General features: G+C 36.8%; 3 protein-coding genes and 1 pseudogene across 3 annotated transcripts; 3 read left to right on the forward strand and 1 right to left on the reverse strand.

Annotated features, from left to right (window-relative positions):
* The first annotated feature begins 311 nt into the window (after positions 1-311).
* On the forward strand, positions 312-2,095 carry LOC131927834 (uncharacterized). The gene is made up of 3 exons (XM_059283692.1): positions 312-437; positions 952-1,107; positions 1,914-2,095. The coding sequence occupies exons 1-3, from the start codon at positions 395-397 to the stop codon at positions 2,024-2,026; spliced, it is 312 nt and encodes a 103-aa protein (XP_059139675.1). The 5' UTR covers positions 312-394; the 3' UTR covers positions 2,027-2,095.
* Positions 2,096-2,207: 112 nt separating this feature from the next.
* LOC131927833 (17-beta-hydroxysteroid dehydrogenase type 6-like) lies at positions 2,208-7,319 on the reverse strand. Its single transcript, XM_059283690.1, has 5 exons — positions 7,155-7,319; positions 6,392-6,567; positions 4,363-4,621; positions 3,749-3,909; positions 2,208-2,847 (listed from the first exon to the last, which is right to left on the reverse strand). Exons 1-5 carry the CDS (start codon positions 7,301-7,303, stop codon positions 2,654-2,656), a joined length of 939 nt encoding a protein of 312 aa, XP_059139673.1. The 5' UTR covers positions 7,304-7,319; the 3' UTR covers positions 2,208-2,653.
* A 1,095-nt stretch (positions 7,320-8,414) lies between these two features.
* Positions 8,415-14,162, forward strand: LOC131927805 (dehydrogenase/reductase SDR family member 9-like; annotated as a pseudogene).
* Positions 14,163-16,337: 2,175 nt separating this feature from the next.
* Positions 16,338-19,012, forward strand: LOC131927796 (17-beta-hydroxysteroid dehydrogenase type 6-like). The gene is made up of 5 exons (XM_059283624.1): positions 16,338-16,570; positions 16,693-16,868; positions 17,467-17,725; positions 18,157-18,317; positions 18,665-19,012. The coding sequence occupies exons 1-5, from the start codon at positions 16,422-16,424 to the stop codon at positions 18,853-18,855; spliced, it is 936 nt and encodes a 311-aa protein (XP_059139607.1). The 5' UTR covers positions 16,338-16,421; the 3' UTR covers positions 18,856-19,012.
* Positions 19,013-20,419: the final 1,407 nt, after the last annotated feature.

Below are 20,419 nucleotides of genomic sequence, written 5' to 3' on the forward strand. Positions count from 1 at the left end.
GAGTCAGGTACCAATCGGAGCTGGGTGGATTTTGGACGTCGTACAGACTTGGGATCCAAACTCGAGACTTACGGCTTAGCAGTCTTAAGCTCTATCCCCCCACCACGCCGTCCCCATATCTGCAATATACCTACCAATTCATTTCAGCAAGGATTGTGTTAAGAAAACTGTACGCTAAGAAAGACATTGTTCTTTATCTCTACAAACGACTATCATTTTTTTCTTGCACGAAATAAACGAAGGTCTCCATTTTTTTCTGATCGAAAATCGCAGCACTTATCATGTAGGGCCATAGTTTGCATAATAAAAAAGGAAGATTATGTGAAATAGAAACTTTTAGTTCAACCCACTTTTGGTTTAATTGTAACAATAATCATAAAGAGAAACATTCATCATGAAGCTTGCAGCTCTATTGTCGTTATGTGCCCTTCTTGCCTGTAAGTTTTGAAAAGAAAACTATTCGTTTTACTTTAATATTGATATTGTTTTTGAAAATTTTTAAATTAAAGATCGTAAGCACAACTAATCAAAATAAATTGATTTCGTAAATATCTAACACGCTATTAAACTTAAAAGCTATGTCATATTTAAACTGAAGAAACTATCAAATGAAGGTATATCTAGTCTAGATGAACCCCGAAATGTTTGGTAAAATGCCGTCTGTATTCGGTGTGCTGTTTAATTGTATGTAACAGTGTGTTATGTTGGGTAAGGTGTGGTGAAAGGTGTGCATGAAAGGTGTGTATGTGAAATTAAGTACTTTACATTTGTTTGTGTGAGCATGTGTGTGTAGTGTGTGTGTGTATGTGTGTAGCGTGATTATTGTATTGTTAGACAATGTTTAGTCCTGGTTTTGACTGTGCGGGTTAAGGACAAAAAAATATGGTGACAACCCCCATCTATACTCACGTATCAGCAGCCCTCCTCACCCCCTCCCCTTTTGTACTCTAGTATCATCAGCCGCCATCACACCCCCGCTGCTGTTTGGCACCTGTGTGGAGATGTGCAGTTCCAGCCTCCTGCTACGCTCTGTTGGTTACCGCAGGTGTGCTGAGGGCTACGAGTGCATGTCTAACGGTTGTGGTCACACGTGTCAGCCCGTCTTAGGTGAGTACAACATGGGGTGACTCATTTCTTTCATTATCCCCATTCTATAATTAATTTGGTCCAGATAATCATACACAGATAAACTAAACAAGCAACAGAGACAATATATAAATACACACAAACGTATATAATGGGACCGCGTGGTCGAATGGTTCAGACCCGCACTGTAGGTAAGACTTCACTGAGTTCACCTAGCTCTCCTGGGAACCTGACTTTAGTTGGGGAAAGTAAAGGCGGCTGATGAGCATTGTGTTGACCACATTATCCCTTCATATGTCGAGGGCAGAAATCATGAATTCTTCCTTTTCCAATTGTATCGGTAGGAGTCTACTTATATATATATATATATATATATATATATATATATATATATATATATATATATATATATATATATATATATATATATATATATATATATATATATATATATATATATATATATATATATATATATATATATATATATATATATATATGTATATATATATGTATATGTATATATATATATATACACACACAAATACATACACATAAACGCACGCACGCAATCACGCACTCTCTCTCACACACACACATATATATACACACACACACACATATATATATATATATATATATATATATATATATATATATATATATATATATATATATATAATATTGTTTCAAATTCAAATTAATAATTTGCTGCTGTATTTTGAGTTAGAAAGCTTTAATTTTCTCTTGTTAAACACAGACAATAACATATTCACTACAACGTCATCAGATAAACTTAACATCACGTGACCTAATCTAACCCACAGTTGGTAAACGAGCATGCGGTCCAGTCTGCGACATCTACTGTATCTATGGCAACGTGATGGTCAATGGCTGCCCTACCTGCGCCTGTAATCGTGATCCTTTGATCCCTCTCTAGGAAAATGTAGACCGGTCTTCTACGCAAATTTGGATCCTAGATGATGCTTTGTTCTTGTTTGTGTAGCAATAAAAAAATCTTTAATTTAACAACATTTAATCTTACATATGATATTTGCTGATATAGAATCTTTAATTAGATTAATGTTACATCTTAATCGATGAATGGCAGTTGTTTTTCAAAAAGCACGAGTCAGAAAAATCTGTAGGTTTAGAAGTGCATAGTGTAACTCTCAGCACTGTTTTTAATCCTAGCGGCAGTAGAGGATTAAATACATTATTCGATGAATTTTTAATCTGATAGTAATTTTTGTGCAACAAAAGTGTCACTTAAAGCACACATGCTTGCAAAAGAAGTGCTTGAAATAGCCGTGCTTGCAGTAGCTATGCTTGTAGTAACCATGCGTGCAGTAGATATGCTTGTATTAGTCATGCTTGTACTAGCTATGCTTGTAGTAGCCATACTTGCAGTAGCAATGCTTGTATTAGTCATGTGTGTAGGAGACAATTTGATTGTGGTAGTCAATAATTAGTTTAATCTTGGATGTAAATGAGCGATGACTGTGTTGAAGTAGCCCATCCAAATAAAGTGGGTGGACACCTCACACAGGTATGTGACGTCACAACCTTAAGGCAGCTGGAGCAGCCAGTCACTGAAGCGTGTCGGCAGGTAGGAGACGGGCAGGTAAAACATTTTGGCGTCAGGTCCAGGTGAGTACCTGGTCCTGGGAAACATGGAGGTCAGGCCGTGGATGTAGTCGTCCACCACAAGGTCGATGTTGGTGTTGCTGGAAGCGACAACTTTGGAAATATGTTCTTCTACTGAAAAAATGGCAGAAACAAATTTTTATTATCATTATTTTTTGCTGAATATATCCACTTAAGTATGTAAAAATGTAACTATTTGAAAACAAATATAAAAACTTCGATGTTCTTGTATGGTTTGGCAGAGTGTCGTTAAATATTGGTAATAAAAATTATGCTATGGTAAAACTCATGCTATGCTCAATATTATTTCTAAACAATAAATTTATACATTCCCATGTCAGTTCTGTTCTATTAAGTATTAATTCTTATTTTTATTACAATGGTATTATTTAATTATTTAAATGATGTAATTTGCCTTATAAAAAAAAACAACAAAAAAAAAACAAACACAAACGCACCTACCAATTACTCAGATATCCTAGCAGAGAAAAATATATTTTACGAGCCGACCCGCGGCGTATCACACGCCGCTATTAAGTTTTATTTTCTACTTTGCAGTAATTCATAATTTGTGAATTCGACAGTACCAATGCTGTCACTAAAAATATTTGCTTTAAAACACTAAAACCCTCCTCCCTCCCCCCCACCCTGAAAGCAGCATCCTCTTAGTTACCTCACCTAAGTTTTAAAATAGTTTCAAACTAAATTATCTGCCCCTAATAGGCGTCACTAAACCCGGCTCTTAGATTGTAAACATTTAGCGTGAACTACAGCTCACCAGACCATGTTGGGGTGGGGGTGGATGCGATATGTTTAGAGAGGAAGAGTGGGGACTGCAAGGCGCGCTTACAGCTTGTTTTCTAACGTCTCCAAGAAGAGAATTATATTTATAGATCCACATCTCCTCCCTGTACGGTTGCATATTGCTAAATGTGTTGACGCAGTATATAAATATAACTCTACCGTTAACGAATCAACCACAACACCATTTAGTACACAACAAGTCTCAACTCACAGCTAGAGACCACAGTCTTGTACGTATCCTTGACTTCAGCTGTTGCCTCGCTGAAGGCCGACTTCACGTCTCCGACGATTTTCTTGACATCAAATATAGGCGTCTTGAACGCCCCGGGCTCAATCAGGATCACCCTCACCCCTCTGTTGTATAGCTCACGTCTGTAAGAATTGTAAGGAGAAAAAGGGAAGTTAAAGAACTGTTGAACACATTTTAATAAAACTATAGGTACTTAGTTTTTCTGCTAAACATATGATTAATTTTAGTTTTGTAAAACATTTACATATTTAATTACTAAGAAGATCTATGTCTGACTTACCTGAGAAGGTCCATAACTTACTTAAGAAGATCAATATAATTTACGTGAAAAGACCCATAACTTACCTGAGAAGTTCCATGACTACCTGAGAAGATCCATAACTTACCTGAGAAGATCCATGACTTACCTGAGAAGATCCATAACTTACCTGAGAAGATCCATGATTCACCTGAGAAGATCCATAACTTACCTGAGAAGATCCATGATTCACCTGAGAAGATCCATAACATACCTGAGAAGATCCACTACTTATCTGAGAAGATCCATGATTCACCTGAGAAGATCCATGACTTACCTGAGCAGATCCATATAACCCTCCAATGCGAATTTCGACACCGTGTAAGGGGACGCGAAAACGGCGATTCTCCCAAGCATGCTTGTTATTGTTACAATCCGACCACCCGCCTTCCTCAGAAGAGGTAGAAACGCCTTTGACACGTTCATAGCACCAAACAAGTTGACAGAAAACACCTGCATATAATCTTCAGTGCTACAGAGTTCACTGGCTCCCATCATGCCTACTATACCGGCATTGTTAACCAAGCCCCACAGACCTATGGACCAAGTGCCAAATAGATTTGTTATCTAACAGAGAATAAACTTTTAGTTTAGTTCATTGTTTAAAATAAAAGTTTAATCACTTAAGAATTTGTAAGAAAAACGTTTCACATTACTCGTAGCATAAATAGAGACTCACATAAACTGGTTTTATGCCCATAAATATATTTCAGCTGAATCGCAGTGAGTCACATTTCTTGGTGGCTTTTGTGTTACCCATCATTGATCAAGCTGTGTTGCCTAGCTTGTTTTTAAACATGTTTCCATAGCCAAATTTATGTTGCAATTTAACGACTAGTTTTAATGGCTTTTGATATCTATAAGACGATGACTAAACTCACAAGGGAGATAACTATATGAGATGGTTCAGGTTACGGTAGCGGTCCCTGTTCTGTTGTAATTAGAAACCGTGTTAATATGGTGAGCTGTGCTCATTGTAAGATGGGGTTCTGGCAGAGGCCAGTTCGATTAACGATTAATTAGAGTTAATCCACCTATATTGATAACATCTTTAATATTAACTGTACACACTTTAAAACTATCACAAGTGGGGGGGGGGGGAGGGGGGGGAGGGTGTAACATCAACTCAGAGGCGTAGCGACCCTTCCCGGCGCCCGGGGACATACTTTCAATTTGGCGCCCCCTTGGGAGCAAATTTTCGATTTGCACCCCCCCCTCGAACTTTTCATTTGCACCCCCCCTCAAACTTTCGATTTGCACCCCCCCCCCCCCCGTCGAACTTTTCATTTGCACCCCCCCCCTCAAACTTTCGATTTGCACCCCCCCTCGTCGAACTTTTCATTTGCACCCTCCCCCCTCAAACTTTCGATTTGCACCCCCCCCTAGAACTTTTCATTTGCACCCCCCCCCCTCAAACTTTCAATTTGGCGCCCCCCCCCTAAGGTCGGCGCCCGGGGACATATGTCCCCCCCGCCCCCCCCCCCCCCCCCCTCGCTACGCTACTGCATCAACTACAAACTTTACAGAAGGAAAAAAAGTTTCGTTGAGTATTTTGAATTAACTAATAAGTCAGTCAACGACCGGGGAGGGGTTGAAAACGACATCTAATAATTTACGATGGAAACTATGCTTTTTCCACATGAATGAATTGGTGGATTAATATAATGTGCACACATTGACGCCGTTAGGTAAAATGGGAGGGGTCACACCTATTGCTACAATATATATATATATATATATATATATATATATATATATATATATATATATATATATATATATATATATATATATATATATATATATATATATATATATATATATATATATATATATATGTCATATACTTTTTTGGGGGGAGGGGAGGTAACACCATGAGGTGCCGCACCGGGTGACACCCGACCTAGCGACGCAGCTGGGTTCTGGTACAACACTGTTACCTATGTACCAACCTATCTCTACAACTACAACTAATACTTGACTTCTCCCTACACACTCCCATGACCATCCCTAACACTATCTACACTCTAACCCTCTACATCATTCCCCTACCGCTACCTATCTTTAGCTGCTGACCCACACTTCACTGGTCATTTGACCGTCTCACGTGACCGGTCATCACCTGTAATTCTATTGGTCTACCTTGCTACGCTATGCTGTGTTTCTGCTATCTTCTACTTAACCTATATAACTTAAACGTGTCATTAGACTTGATGAGAACGAGTGTCCTTGTAGTTAAATTTTTTTATAATATAAAATAACAAAACGATAACACCAATACATTTAAAAAAAAAAATTAGTTTTACCCGTATTTTCTGGCAGTGATCTTTTAACAAGGCCCAGTGCATCTTGGATGCTTTTAGTTTGTGTCACATCCAAATGTACCGTCACAAGACGTTTGGAGCAGTTGGAGCTTAAATATTTTCTTCCTTCATCTGTCAGACATCCAGCAAATACGTGGAAACCTAGGCCGTCTAGACGGCTAAAGAAAACGTGAAAGCTAACATTATGTTATTTATACAGCAAAGTATATAAATGGGCTACGACATTTAGGCTCCCGACTTATGAACTACCGACATTAAGGCTTTCGACAAGTGGGTTAACAACATATTGGTGCTAATAAAATGACTTCCGACATAATGGCTCTTGACAAAATGACTTTCGACATATTGGACAATATGTAACCAGTTTACCAACCCACCAACAGCACTAACAGTCAGAGTTTCTTCCAGGCATCTCTTCGAAGAAATTCTAACGCCCACCCGAACGAAATGGAGTTTATATAGAAAAGATATACTTTTGACAGCCCCCCCCCCCGGAAATTGTTGTCCCCCCCCCCCCACCCCGAAAATTTAAATTTCAAGTGCATCCCCGGAGAAAAAAGTCTGGAAGAAACACTGCTAACAGTGTCCTGATAAAGAATTAGTGCTTGTGCACTTAGATAAGTTAATACCTCTTTTAATACGTCATATACTTAATATACGAATTATGTGAAATACTTCGCGATGTGCCCTTTTAAAAGGTTACTGATAACCCTTTTCTAAAGCAATAAAAGAAAACAAAACTTACATGGCTAGTCGCTGTCCGAAGCCCGAGTCACATCCGGTAACAAAAACATACTTGTTGCCATAGTTACCGACCTTTAAACACCTGAGAACTTTATCGAAGAACAAATAGGTCGTTGCCAGCAGAACCACGCAGCTGACCACATACAACATGACGGAGCGTCCTACCCAAAAGCCGGACGTCAAATAAAATAACCTCTCAGACCTGGCTTCTATAACACACCTATGACTTACACGCATGGTAGATTTCTTTCGATCCAGTTTTTTTTATCTTGCTGCCAGTTTGGTGTACTTCCAGCGAATCAGACCGTGGTAAAAGTTAAGTGCCGGCCTTACTTAGTGCTGACAAGGCTAGAACGGTATATTTTAACCATTTCGTTTATCAAACCGTGACCTTGACATGTACTTTCGAGTTGTTGGTTGAAAACGGTTTGAGGTATTCCATACACGATCAAAAGTTGATGAAGGATTCGCCCCATCGTGTCATCATCATCATCATCTTTTTCCCGTTCGTGACCAAGACACATGAAGTAGAGTACGCCTGTTTCTGTGACCTCGTTATACATGAGATAATGTGGTTATCACTATGCCCAACCGCCTTTATTTCCTTAGCGTGAATTACGTACCTGGGTGGACGCAGGGACGTTCAACTGACAAGAACTTAGATTTGAACTCGATACTTTTGGGTTAAAATTATAACAGTATGGCGCTCTACCACTAAGCCTAGCCTCCCTACCCGACGTTTTATACCTTAAAAAGCCAAGTTTTACAACCGTCTGTCTGTCTGTCTGTCTGTCTGTCTGTCTGTCTGTCTGTCTGTCTGTCTGTCTGTCTGTCTGTCTGTCTGTCTGTCTGTCTGTCTGTCTGTCTGTCTGTCTGTCTGTCTGTCTGTCTGTCTGTCTGTCTGTCTGTCTGTCTGTCTGTCTGTCTGTCTGTCTGTCTGTCCGAGTGATTTAATGTGCCTAATTGATTTAAATTGGCTAAATGATTTAAATTGGCTAAGTGATTGGCTAAGTGATTTAATGTAGATTATTGTTCACGTTGGTTACGCTTACTATTTGTATTATTTTCTTTCGTACAAACTAAAACTCCTGTTAATAAGCAATCAAAATTCTAATATCAGGCCAACTTAATAAATAGCTTTTAAACTTATACGATTCTAGGCATTTTAGTTGAGCCTCCTTTTGCTAAACGATTGGCTGCCATTTTATCAAGAGCGTATTTAAAAATAACTCCACAGTTTAATCAGCTATTAATTGCTTGCATGAAAGAAGATAATATTGTGATGTACATTATCACGCCTTATGTATGCAGTATAAAACAGTTTTCAAATAAAGAATGTTTTAAATTAAAATAGGCCAATGTTTGAATATCAATATGCTTTGCGTTTATGTTTTTTTTTAAAATTAACATTAAAACTCGAACCCTAATCCATTTATAAAGCGTGTTACGTAAAGCCCTTTAACTGCGTTAGTGTGTTTATCAGTGCATGCTGCAGTGTTAGTTATTTTATTTACACGCTTCGCCAACCAGCTTTAGTATAGTACATTGCGATAACAACGGGCTACAGTCCTGTGCTAGCGACTGCTACATGTAGCCGTGTCAGAGAACATTGCCACCATGTTGTGTGTGTTCAGCTGTGTAATTCTTCTCGTCATCACGTATTTGTTCTTAGACAGGGTCCTGACAGTGTTTCTTCCAGACTTTTTTCTCCGGGGGGGCACTTGAAATCTTCGGGGGGGCGGTAAACTTTCTTCGGGGGGGCGGACACTGTTAAAAGTATATATTTTCTATATAAATTATATAAATTTCATTTCGTTCGGGGGGGCGGTAAAAAATTTTCGGGGGGGCTTCGCCCCCCCGAAGAGATGCCTGGAAGAAACTCTGGGTCCTGAGGGCCCTGAAGGTCGGTAACCATGGCAACAAGTACGTTTTCGTCACGGGATGTGATTCGGGGTTCGGCCAGCGGCTCGCTGTGTAAGTGTTTGTTTACGTTTTGAATGGTCATCTTCACATCGAAGCTAAGTGAACTTTAAACTTTGAATGTTTTACGATTTAACCACGATATTCTTAACCGTGTAGGCCTACTAAAACAAAGAACTCATATATGAATCATCGTTGTTTAAAGATTTAGCTCTGCGGTTAATTTAATAAATTTTAATATAGAATCGATAGCTAACACACTTTCTGGACATTAGTGATGTATCCTTGACTGAACCTAACCCCTATCAGAACCCCAAACAACCAGAAAAGATTATGTCTAAATATAACTCTAAACCCAATGGAAAAAATCCCTTAAGTAGGTCACGCTCCACCACACAGCGTGAAGGATAAGCAGTACAGAAATGTCTTTAATAGGTGATGCATACCCTCCATAACAGAAGCAGAAACATCTCTAATACAAGGTCAAGCTTTTAAAATTCATGAACATAATTTTTAAGTACATACGTTCTCTCTACAACGATAGTAAAAAATGTATTTACTATTTCAATTGTTCTTGTACTTATTTTACACTTTATAATATTTAGAATCGTAAATATTTAAATAAACCAATTTTAAAGTTTTAAATACAAATTCGTTAAAAAAATGTTCTTCTATTTAGTTCAGTTTTTAAATGAAGTCTACACCCTACATTACTAAATGATATTTACATATACGATCGTAATTCTAAAAGACAAGTAACTGCACCTAATTCGTGTTAGGAAACTTTCGCGAATGTAACGGATCTTAGTCAGCTGATTGTTACATTAATAACAACAAGAACTCGCTTTAAAATTGTAGGCTCGACCCACGTTCCCTTTAAGTAATAAAAATATTAGCGTAGCGACCCTTCCCGGCGTCCGGGGACAAACTTTCGATTTGCACCCCCCCCCCCCCCCTCAAACTTTTGATTCACACTCCTCTCAAACTTTCGATTTGCAACCCCCCCTCGAACTTTTCATTTACACCCCCTCAATTTGTTTTGACAACCCATTTCGGCGCCCCCCCCTAAGGTCGGCGCCAGGGAACATATGTCCCCCCCAACCCCCCCCCCCTCCCCCCGCTACGCCTCTGGATGACCATTTGATCTATGTAAGTTACTGGTTATTAACCTACGTAGATCTAACGGCCATCTTGTGTTTTTAGCCGTCTAGACGGCCTAGGTTTCCACGTATTTGCTGGATGTCTGACAGATGAAGGAAGAAAATATTTAAGCTCCAACTGCTCCAAACGTCTTGTGACGGTACCTTTGGATGTGACTAAAGGGGAGAGTATCCAGGCAGCGCTACAGCAGGTCAAAGGGACGCTACCCGAAAATACTGGTATATCTTTATTAATGTTTAAATAGTTTATGCATTTTTGAAGTATTCAGAATGTCTATCATTTTCAAATGCACCTTAAATATATGTCGAAACAGCTTTTTCACTTAGCCTTATTAATATAGATTCTTCTGTTTATTATTGTTTTGCAGTTGATCTTTAAAAACACATCATTACCATCTTAACTTTCTATAGAAATATTATTTTAAATCAGCTTTTAATGTTGAATCGGTGTTATTTACAGTGTCTTTGTTGAAATTTCTTGTTTGAATTTAAAACGGGGACAATAAAATAATAACACGGGCGTGAGTTTCATTAAGCCCCAAACTCGCCCGTATGCCGAGAGCCATATTGCAGTGAACGCATTAGCAGAACAAGAAAAATAAATTTCACATAAAAATTAAAAAAAAAAAACATACAAAATCAAATAGCATTGTATACTCCAGACCTTAGGTAATATAAGATTATTTTGAGTGTTAAAGCAATTCTTGCTACGGTAACAAATTGTGTTGTTATTTTGTTTGCCTTTTAAAACTAAGTGCTTAACGAAAAAAAAAAAGAAAAAAAAACGTTTTGAAAAAAAAACTTTTATAAATAAGCCCTAATAAGGAGAAAATAAATGATTTTCTTTAATATATAATTATACACTATTATTTAAAAGATTATAAATGAAGCATGGGTCTCTTCCTAAATAGTAGTAAAGGTATACAATAGATAATATAGTAACCCACACTTTTCTTTAGAGTTCTTTTAATTGTAGTGTATTCTTATATCTTTAAAAAAATATTTCCTCCATTTTAGTGCATTAATGCATAAAAGCTTGTTATTAAAACATTTTAATGCATTTTTAAAATTGATACCATCAATACTTAAATCTCTTTTAATACAATAGTATTTAATGACCAAAACAATTGCGTACCAAATGAACATGAACAATATGCGTATAATAATATATATGTGCAGTAAATACTACGTTATAATGCAAGCTTAAATAACTCTTTACACGTTAATAAAGCACCCAATTAAGTCGTATTTGATGTCAAATTGCAATATCATTGGATCTTGAACTACGAGCCAAGTTTGAAACGAATCGGTCTGTTAGAAATGATCGACATTTCTCTCGGCAGTTTAGCTTCATGTCGAGAAAAGTACGACAGACAGACCGAGGAGTCAAGTTAACACAAAGTGTGTATTGATACAATTGCGTCAAATTTTCCCACAAAAGACTACAAACGTATCTCCTTGATTAAAAAAATAAAAAACATGTAGTTTTCAATTAAAAACAGCTAGCAACGTTTCTTTTTACACTGTTGCTCAAGACTAAAAATTTCGTGCGTGGCAAACTATTTTTCCTATATTAATTTTAAGTGGCATTTTACTTTCTTCCCAGGACTGTGGGGATTGGTAAACAACGCTGGCATCGTTGGCTTGTTCGGATTCAGTGAAATATGTAGCATTGACGACTACATGAAGACGCTCTCTGTGAATCTGTTTGGTAGTATAGAGATGTCAAGGGTGTTTCTTCCTCTGCTGCGAACAGCGGGTGGTCGGATAATCACAACAACGAGTAGTGCTGGCCGACTGGCTTTTACTGCTTCACCGTATACGGTGTCGAAGTTTGCTCTGGAGGGTTACATGGATCTTCTCAGGTAAGTCATGGATCTTCTCAGGTAAGTTCTTTTAATCTTCTCAGGTAAGTCATGGATCTTCTCAGGTAAGTTCTTTTAATCTTCTCAGGTAAGTCATGGATCTTCTCAGGTAAGTTCTTTTGATCTTCTCAGGTAAGTAATGGATCTTCTCAGGTAAGTTCTTTTAATCTTCTCAGGTAAGTCGTGGATCTTCTCAGGTAAGTCATGGATCTTCTCAGGTAAGTCATGGATCTTCTCAGGTAAGTTCTTTTGGATCTTCTCAGGTAAGTCATGGATCTTCTCAGGTAAGACATGGATCTTCTCAGGTAAGTCATGGATCTTCTCAGGTAAGACATGGATCTTCTCAGGTAAGTCATGGATCTTCTCAGGTAAGACATGGATCTTCTCAGGTAAGTCATGGATCTTCTCAGGTAAGTTCTTTTAATCTTCTCAGGTAAGTCATGGATCTTCTCAGGTAAGTCATGGATCTTCTCAGGTAAGTCATGGATCTTCTCAGGTAAGTCATGGATCTTCTCAGGTAAGAGATGGATCTTCTCAGGTAAGTCAGACGTGGATCTTCTTAGGTACGTTAAACATGGATCTTCTTACGTAAGCCAAACGGAACTTCTCAGGTAAGTAAAATGGATCTTCTTACATAAGGTAGATATGGATCTTCTCAGGTAAGTCAGACACGTTTCATTTTGAGACAAGGATCTTCTTAGGTAAGACGGACAGGAATTTGTAAGCAAAAGCTAAAAACAAATCTTCAGCATATCTGCTTAAGTAAATTTTAAACTAATACTCAAAACAACATGTTACTTTAAAAGTGAATAAATTCTTCAGACGTGAGTTGTACAACAGAAAGGTCAAGGTTATTCTTGTTGAGCCCGGGGGGTTCAAGACTCCTCTGTTTGTGGCGGACAAGATACTGGCTGAACTAAAGGCGCTTTCAACAAAGTCACGGATGAAGTGAAGACATGTTACAAAGACTTTATTCCTACTTGTAAGTACCTACACGTGGAGCAGTCATAATAATAAATCTATTCAGGGGCGTAGCGAGGGGGGGGGGTGCGGGGGGGGGGGGGTGGACCGCACGGGGTGATACCATTTAGGGGGGTGATACCAAGACAAAAAATAGCAAAATATATAGAGAAAAACTTGAGGGGGGGTGCAAATCGAAAGTTTGAGGGGGGGGGGGGGGTGCAAATCGAAAACTTGAGGAGGGGGGGGGGGTAAATCGAAAGTTTGAGAGGGGGGGTGCTAATCGAAAACTTGAGGGGGGTGTGTAAATCAAAAGTTTGAGAGGGTGGGGTGCAAATCATCGAAAATTTGAAAGTTTGTCCCCGGGAGGGGTCGCTACGCCTCTGGGGGGGGGGGGGGGTTGACACCATTAAGTGCCGCACCGGGTGACACCCGACCTCGCTACGTCACTGAATCTGTTATGTCTATAATGACGTGGTTCTGAGGTAGAGCGCAGAATTTCTTGCTCTAAAAGTGTCGTCCCTGGCTTAAGGCTTTAGCATGTCCGTGAGACCATCAAGAGAAAGTAAAGGCGCATGGCGTAGAACTTCTTCTACCATATTCGACCACAGAAACATTAAGGGTAGAGTTACGTTTTATGATTATGATAAAGACATTAACATTGAAAAGTATATTGAGTATATTTCAGTAGTTCAAAGATACAGTAGTTTTGAGTTTCATCCGTAATTTCAGATAACTATGAATGTTTAATCTTGCAGTCTCTAAACGTTATTAAGTTGTTTTTTTTAAAAAAACAACATTTTGAAAAGCTTTATTTTTTTCAAAGTGGAAGGTCATCTGTTCAGCAATAAAGGTTTCCGAAATAAAAGCATTGACATGGTAGTGGACGACTACATCCACGGCCTGACCTCCAGGTTTCCAAGGACCAGATACTCACCTGGCCTGGACGCCAAGTTTCTTTACATCCCACTCTCCTACCTGCCGACACGCTTCAGTGACTGGCTGCTACAGATGCCGTAGAATTATTTGAGTGTGAATAATAAAGACGAACCGAGAAATATTCAGATTTTTTTCACAGGTCAAATACTTGGTAACAGTGAATGAAAAATGTATAACAAGTTATGATTACTCACTTATATATATATATATATATATATATATATATATATATATATATATATATATATATATATATATATATATATATATATATATATATGAGTAATCATTTATATATATATATATATATATATGAATAGTCATATGTATATATATATATGTATATATATATATGTATATATATATATGTATATATATATATATATATATATATATATATATATATATATATATATATATATATATACATATATATATATATATATATATATATATATATATATATATATATATATATATATATATATATATATGAGTAATCATAACCAACACAGACATATGTACGTATGTGTTGGTTATGATTATTCATATATATATATATGAAAGCATATATATATATATATATATATATATATATATACACATATATATATATATATATATATATATATATATATATATATATATATATATATTGTAAAATATATGTATATCTATTATCTGTGTTGGTTATTTTATTGACCGAAACCCACTGTACAAATATTTTTTACCTTTTACATGATGTTTACATGATACTTTCTTGCTTCCATGTAGAACTTGACATATTCATTCATAAATAGCTTTTATGACTTGGTTTACCGATCATACAGTAGGCTAAGTAATATGTAGACTAGAGGAATATAAGGGATGCTTATTCTCATCTATACCTGTAACAATAACTGTCAGTGTTAGCTTTGTCCTGTTAATATTTCGTATAAAGAATTAATTTTGTTGTATTTAATTAAATACAATAAATTAACTTCATTACAAGTAAAATAAAACATCATTTTCAGTTATGTTTTATTACTGTCTTGTTTTATTAGACCTAGGTCAACTGGTTTAAAATAAAATCATTAAAAAAAACACTTAATCGGCAAAGATGAAAGGATGAACATATTAACAAAGACAACGTGTTTTTGAGACTTTGAGTGGGTTAGTCAGTTGTGTGAACTAACCTCATGCCTATGCTAAAAACGTCAATCAAGAGAATTTATTACATGCATAATTGTCGTGTACTTCTTCTTCTTCTTCGTACTTAATCTTTAATGTTGGAATGGACCAAGGCTTATCTGCCAGAGGGTTTGAACTCGAGACTTTTTCGAACTTTTGCCGACTTGAGGCCATTGAGGCCATAGACTCCGAATTCAGCCTGTTCTTTTTGGATTTGCTCATAGCCTTTGTCCAACCAAGAACAAGCTACAAGGCAGTAGTTGTTCCGAGGGTTCGAACTCTAGACTTTTTGGTTTTGCCAACCATGAGCTTTACCGACTCGACCACGCCAACCCTCCCCCCCTGTCGTGGACTAATATGTGGTTAATTATGTGATTTAAGGGTGTGACGCGACCAGCTGAATTTATAGCTACCCTCACACTATACAGAACTAATACGTTACCAATGTAATCATCTGCCGCTAAGACGGAAAGGCATTGGAAGGTACTTTCCAGAGCTGGTTATAAACATACTTATATACATATATACATACACACGTATATATATATATATATATATATATATATATATATATACATATATATATATATATATATATATATATATATATATATATATATATATATATATATATGACATACTTCTATTCGATAGGCTATCATTAATTGTATCATGCAACACGTTAACAAAAATGGCAGAACTAGGTCAACTGGTTTAAAATATTATAATTTAAAAAAAAAAACAACTTAATCGGCAAAGTTTTGGAAACAAATATGAAAAGTAGGGCTGTAAGAATATTGATCAGGGAGTTACTGTAAAGCCACTCAATATTTGTCTAACGAAAGTGAAACATCGGGTTATAACTTAATTAAGCTTAATGAAAATAAATAGATAGATGACCTTAAACAAAACAAAACAAAAATTAACTGTCTAGATTTGCAACTTCCATAACATTGATTCTAAATGTATTTAATTTCGGAATTATTTTTAGGCCAAAAAAAATATTTTTAATAATTACTTTTCCGGTCGCTTTGATTTAAAAAATAAATAAAAATAAAATCTTATCTATGTCAACAATATGAATGGTGGAAGGCTTCTCGTCAACTCGTTAGCGAGTTTAAAAGTACATGCTAGTAATTTGTTTACAATATAAGCTTCGCCATCCAGCTTTAGTATAGTACATTGCGATAACAACGGGCTACAGTCCTGTGCTAGCGACTGCTACATGTAGCCGTGTCAGAGAACATTGCCACCATGTTGTGTGTGTTCAGCTGTGTAATTCTTCTCGTCATCACGTTTTTGTTCTTAGACAAGGTCCTGAGAGCCTTGAAGGTTGGTAACCATGGCAACAAGTACGTTTTCGTTACGGGATGTGACTCGGGGTTTGGCCAGCGACTCGCTGTGTAAGTGTTTGTTTACGTTTTGTCCCGACTAAATGACCATCCTCACAAACTGCTCCCGACGACACTGCCGCCGTTTATGATTATCAGCCTACCTAGATCAAACGGTCATCTTGTGTTTTTAGCCGTCTAGACGGCCTAGGTTTCCACGTATTTGCTGGATGTCTGACAGATGAAGGAAGAAAATATTTAAGCTCCAACTGCTCCAAACGTCTTGTGACGGTACCTTTGGATGTGACTAAAGGGGAGAGTATCCAGGCAGCGCTACAGCTGGTCAAAGGGACGCTACCCGAAAATACTGGTATATCTTTATTAATGTTTAAATAGTTCATGCATTTTTGAAGTTTTCAGAATGTCTATAATTTTCAACGGCACAAACATATTTTTCATGTATATTATTGTAGTTAATAAGTTTATTAATTTTTTGCTCTTAATTTTTACATACACAAAAATGCCATTTAATCAGCAGTAGAAATATAATTTCCATTTGTTTTTATTTAAATTGTTTTTTTTTTGACAGAATTTCGTTCGTTTCTATTTCAGTTTTCCCTTAAAAAGAGGGACAATATCACAGTAAACACAGTGGCGAAAAAAACATTTCACATAGAAAATAAAATTTTATAACATTACTCAGACTACAAAAACAAGACAACTGTTGCATGTTTTTTTTTTAAATTTGTAAACAAAAGTTTATATATATATATATATATATATATATATATATATATATATATATATATATATATATATATATATATATGAAGTATAAACCATGTCGCTGTTAATTCAAAACAGCTCGCAACGTTACTTATTACACTGTCGTCTCTCAATATTTCATTCCCTGACATACAATTTTTTTTCCAATGTTTATTATTAGTGATATTTTACTTTGTTCCCAGGACTGTGGGGATTGGTCAACAACGCTGGCATCATTGGACTGTTCGGATTCAGTGAAATATGTAGCATTGACGACTACATGAAGACGCTCTCTGTGAATCTTTTCGGTAGTATAGAGATGTCAAGGGTGTTTCTTCCTCTGTTGCGGACGGCGGGTGGTCGGATAATCACAACAGATAGTGCAGGTGGTCGACTGGCCTTTATTGCTTCACCGTATACGGTGTCGAAGTTTGCACTGGAGGGTTACATGGATCTTCTCAGGTAAGTTATGGATCTTCTCAGGTAAGTCATGGATCTTCTCAGGTAAATCCTTTGGATCTTCTCAGGTAAGTCCTTTGGATCTTCTCAGGTAAGTCCTTTTGATCTTCACAGGTAAGTTATTTGGATCTTCTCAGGTAAGTCAAGGATCTTTTCAGGTAAATCATGGATCATCTCAGGTAAGTCATGGGTCTTCTTAGGTAAGTCATGCATCTACTCAGGTAAGTCCTTTTGGGTCTTCTCAAGTACATCATGGATCTTCTCAGGTAAGTGCTTTTAGATCTTCTCAGGTAAGACATGGATTTTCTCAGGTAAGACGGACATGAATGTGTAAACAAAACTAAAGCAAAGCTTCATCAGTAAATACTGCATCAGTAAATTTTAAACTAATACTCAATACAACATGTTACTTAAAAAGTGACGAAATTCTTCAGACGTGAGTTGTACAAGAGAAAGGTCAAGGTTATTCTTGTTGAGCCCGGGGGCTTTAAGACGCCCCTGTTTGTGGCAGACAAGGTACTGACAGAACTAAAGGCAGCTTTTAACAAGGTCACGGATGAAGTGAAGACGTGTTACAAAGACTTTATTCCTACTTGTAAGTACTTACTTCTAGCTCTTAAAAGTGTCGTCCCGGGCTAATGTTTGTGGGACCTCCATCAAGGGAAACTAGAGCGCCTGGAGTAGAATTTCTTCTATTAATTTGACCACAGAGACATTAAGGGTAGCATTACGTTTTATGTGTATGATAAAGACATTAATATTGAAAAGTATGTTGACTATGTATTTCAATAGCTCAAATTTGAGTTTTGTTTCGAGAATTAATTTAAAAAAAATACCTGTGTTCTAATATTGCGTTAACTGGCGCCTAACTGTTAAACAGTTTTTTAGAAATTCTATAAAAACAAGGGAACTACATTTTGAAATGTTTATTTTCTTTCGTAGTTGAAGGTCACCTGTTAAATAACGACTTCCACAACACCAACCTTGACATTGTGGTGGACGACTACATCCACGGCCTGACCTCCAGGTATCCTAGGACCAGATACTCACCTGGACTGGACGCCAAATTTATTTATATCCCACTCTCCTACCTGCCGACACGCTTCACTGACTGGCTGCTACAGGCGCCGTAGAATTGTGCGTGTGTGTACAGTAAAAAGGCAACCAAATAATCAGAACGAGCCGGCCCGCGGCATAACATACGCCGCTATTTAGTTGTTTCTAATTTTCAATAATTCATAATTTGTGAATTCGACAGTACCAACGCTGACACTGAAAATATTTCTTTAAAACACTATAAGTAGCTCGTTAAGGACCATAACCCCCCCCCCCTTCCTCCCCCCCCCTACGTTTAAAATCGTTGGCTCTGCTTGTAAACATTTAGAGTGAACACAGCTCACTAAAACCATGTGGGGTGGGGAGGTAGGGAGAGCGTTTGCAGCTTGTTTTCTAACGGCTCGAAGAGGAGAATTATATATATAGATTGTTTATAGGTAAAACAAAAACGTAACAGTGAATGAGAAATGTATCACAAGTTATGATTACTCATACATGTGTAAGAATAAATAAATACATAATTTTTAATAAGTATATATATATATATATACATATATATATATATATATATATATATATATATATATATATATATATATGTATGTCTGTGTTAGCTATTTTACTACCCGAAATCAACTGTAACATGTTTTTTAGCTTTTACAAGATGCTTACAAGATGTTTTTATGATGCTTACATGAAGCGTACAGGAAGCTTACATGATACTTACATGATGTTTATATGAAGCTTACAAGATGCCTACATGATACTTAGATGATACTTACACGATGTTTACACAATGCTTACATGATACTTACATGATGCTTACATGATTCTTACGTGATAGTTACGTGATGCTTTCGTGCTTACATGATACTTACATGATACTTAGATGGTTCTTAGATGATGCTTACATTATGCTTTCGTGCTTGCAAGTCGAGCTTGACCAATTCATTCAGAAAAAGCTTGGATTGGCTAGCCGATCATACTGTACCTAAACAGTGTGTAGACTAGAGGAACGCCTACAAATTCTTGTCTCTGATTGCTACCGGATCTTCAGTGTTTTTCGCTGAAAGTAATTCGTAGAAAGAAATAATTTTGTTGTATTTAGTTGAGTACAAAATATTAACTTGATTAAAACTAAAATAAAACATCATTTTTAGTTCTGTTTTATTACTGTCTTGTTTCATTATTGTGGAATGTAAAGACGCAAGGAAGAAAATATTTACAAAGACAACGTGTTTTTGATAGTTTGAGTGGGCTAACCTTGTCAGTTGTGTGAACTGACTTCATGCAACATACCTCATGTCAATTAAGGGAATTCATTACTAGCACAACTGTCGTGGACTAATACGGTTAATAATAAGCCATAAGAGTTTGACGCGAACAGCTGATTGTATAGCTAGCTTTACAGTATACAGCACTAATACCTTACCAATGTAAACAAGTGATTGTATAGCTAGCCTTACACTATACATCACTAATACGTTACCAATGTAAACAAGTGATTGTATAGCTAGCCTTACACTATACATTACTAATACGTTACCTATGTAAACAGCTGCCACCAAGACAGAACAGTGTTGTCGGGTATCTCTGTCTCTTTTTCTTTCTTTCTCTCTGTATATATATATATATATATAT

The sequence above is a fragment of the Physella acuta genome, unplaced genomic scaffold (assembly GCF_028476545.2).
Source record: "Physella acuta isolate Inbredline_101_S28 unplaced genomic scaffold, ASM2847654v3 ptg001441l, whole genome shotgun sequence".
Classification (NCBI taxonomy): Eukaryota; Metazoa; Mollusca; class Gastropoda; family Physidae; genus Physella; species Physella acuta.

Coding starts and splice junctions, on each gene's coding strand:
- LOC131927834 (XM_059283692.1), top strand. CDS start 395: ATGAAGCTTGCAGCTCTATTGTCGTTATGTGCCCTTCTTGCCT. Junction 438..951: donor GTTATGTGCCCTTCTTGCCT/GTAAGTTTTGAA, acceptor TTTGTACTCTAG/TATCATCAGCCGCCATCACA. Junction 1,108..1,913: donor CACGTGTCAGCCCGTCTTAG/GTGAGTACAACA, acceptor TCTAACCCACAG/TTGGTAAACGAGCATGCGGT.
- LOC131927833 (XM_059283690.1), bottom strand. CDS start 7,303: ATGTTGTATGTGGTCAGCTGCGTGGTTCTGCTGGCAACGACCTATTTG. Junction 6,568..7,154: donor TTCGGACAGCGACTAGCCAT/GTAAGTTTTGTT, acceptor CGTTTTCTTTAG/CCGTCTAGACGGCCTAGGTT. Junction 2,848..3,748: donor CAAGACTGTGGTCTCTAGCT/GTGAGTTGAGAC, acceptor CCATTTTTTCAG/TAGAAGAACATATTTCCAAA.
- LOC131927796 (XM_059283624.1), top strand. CDS start 16,422: ATGTTGTGTGTGTTCAGCTGTGTAATTCTTCTCGTCATCACGTTTTTG. Junction 16,869..17,466: donor GACGCTACCCGAAAATACTG/GTATATCTTTAT, acceptor CTTTGTTCCCAG/GACTGTGGGGATTGGTCAAC. Junction 18,318..18,664: donor CAAAGACTTTATTCCTACTT/GTAAGTACTTAC, acceptor TTTCTTTCGTAG/TTGAAGGTCACCTGTTAAAT.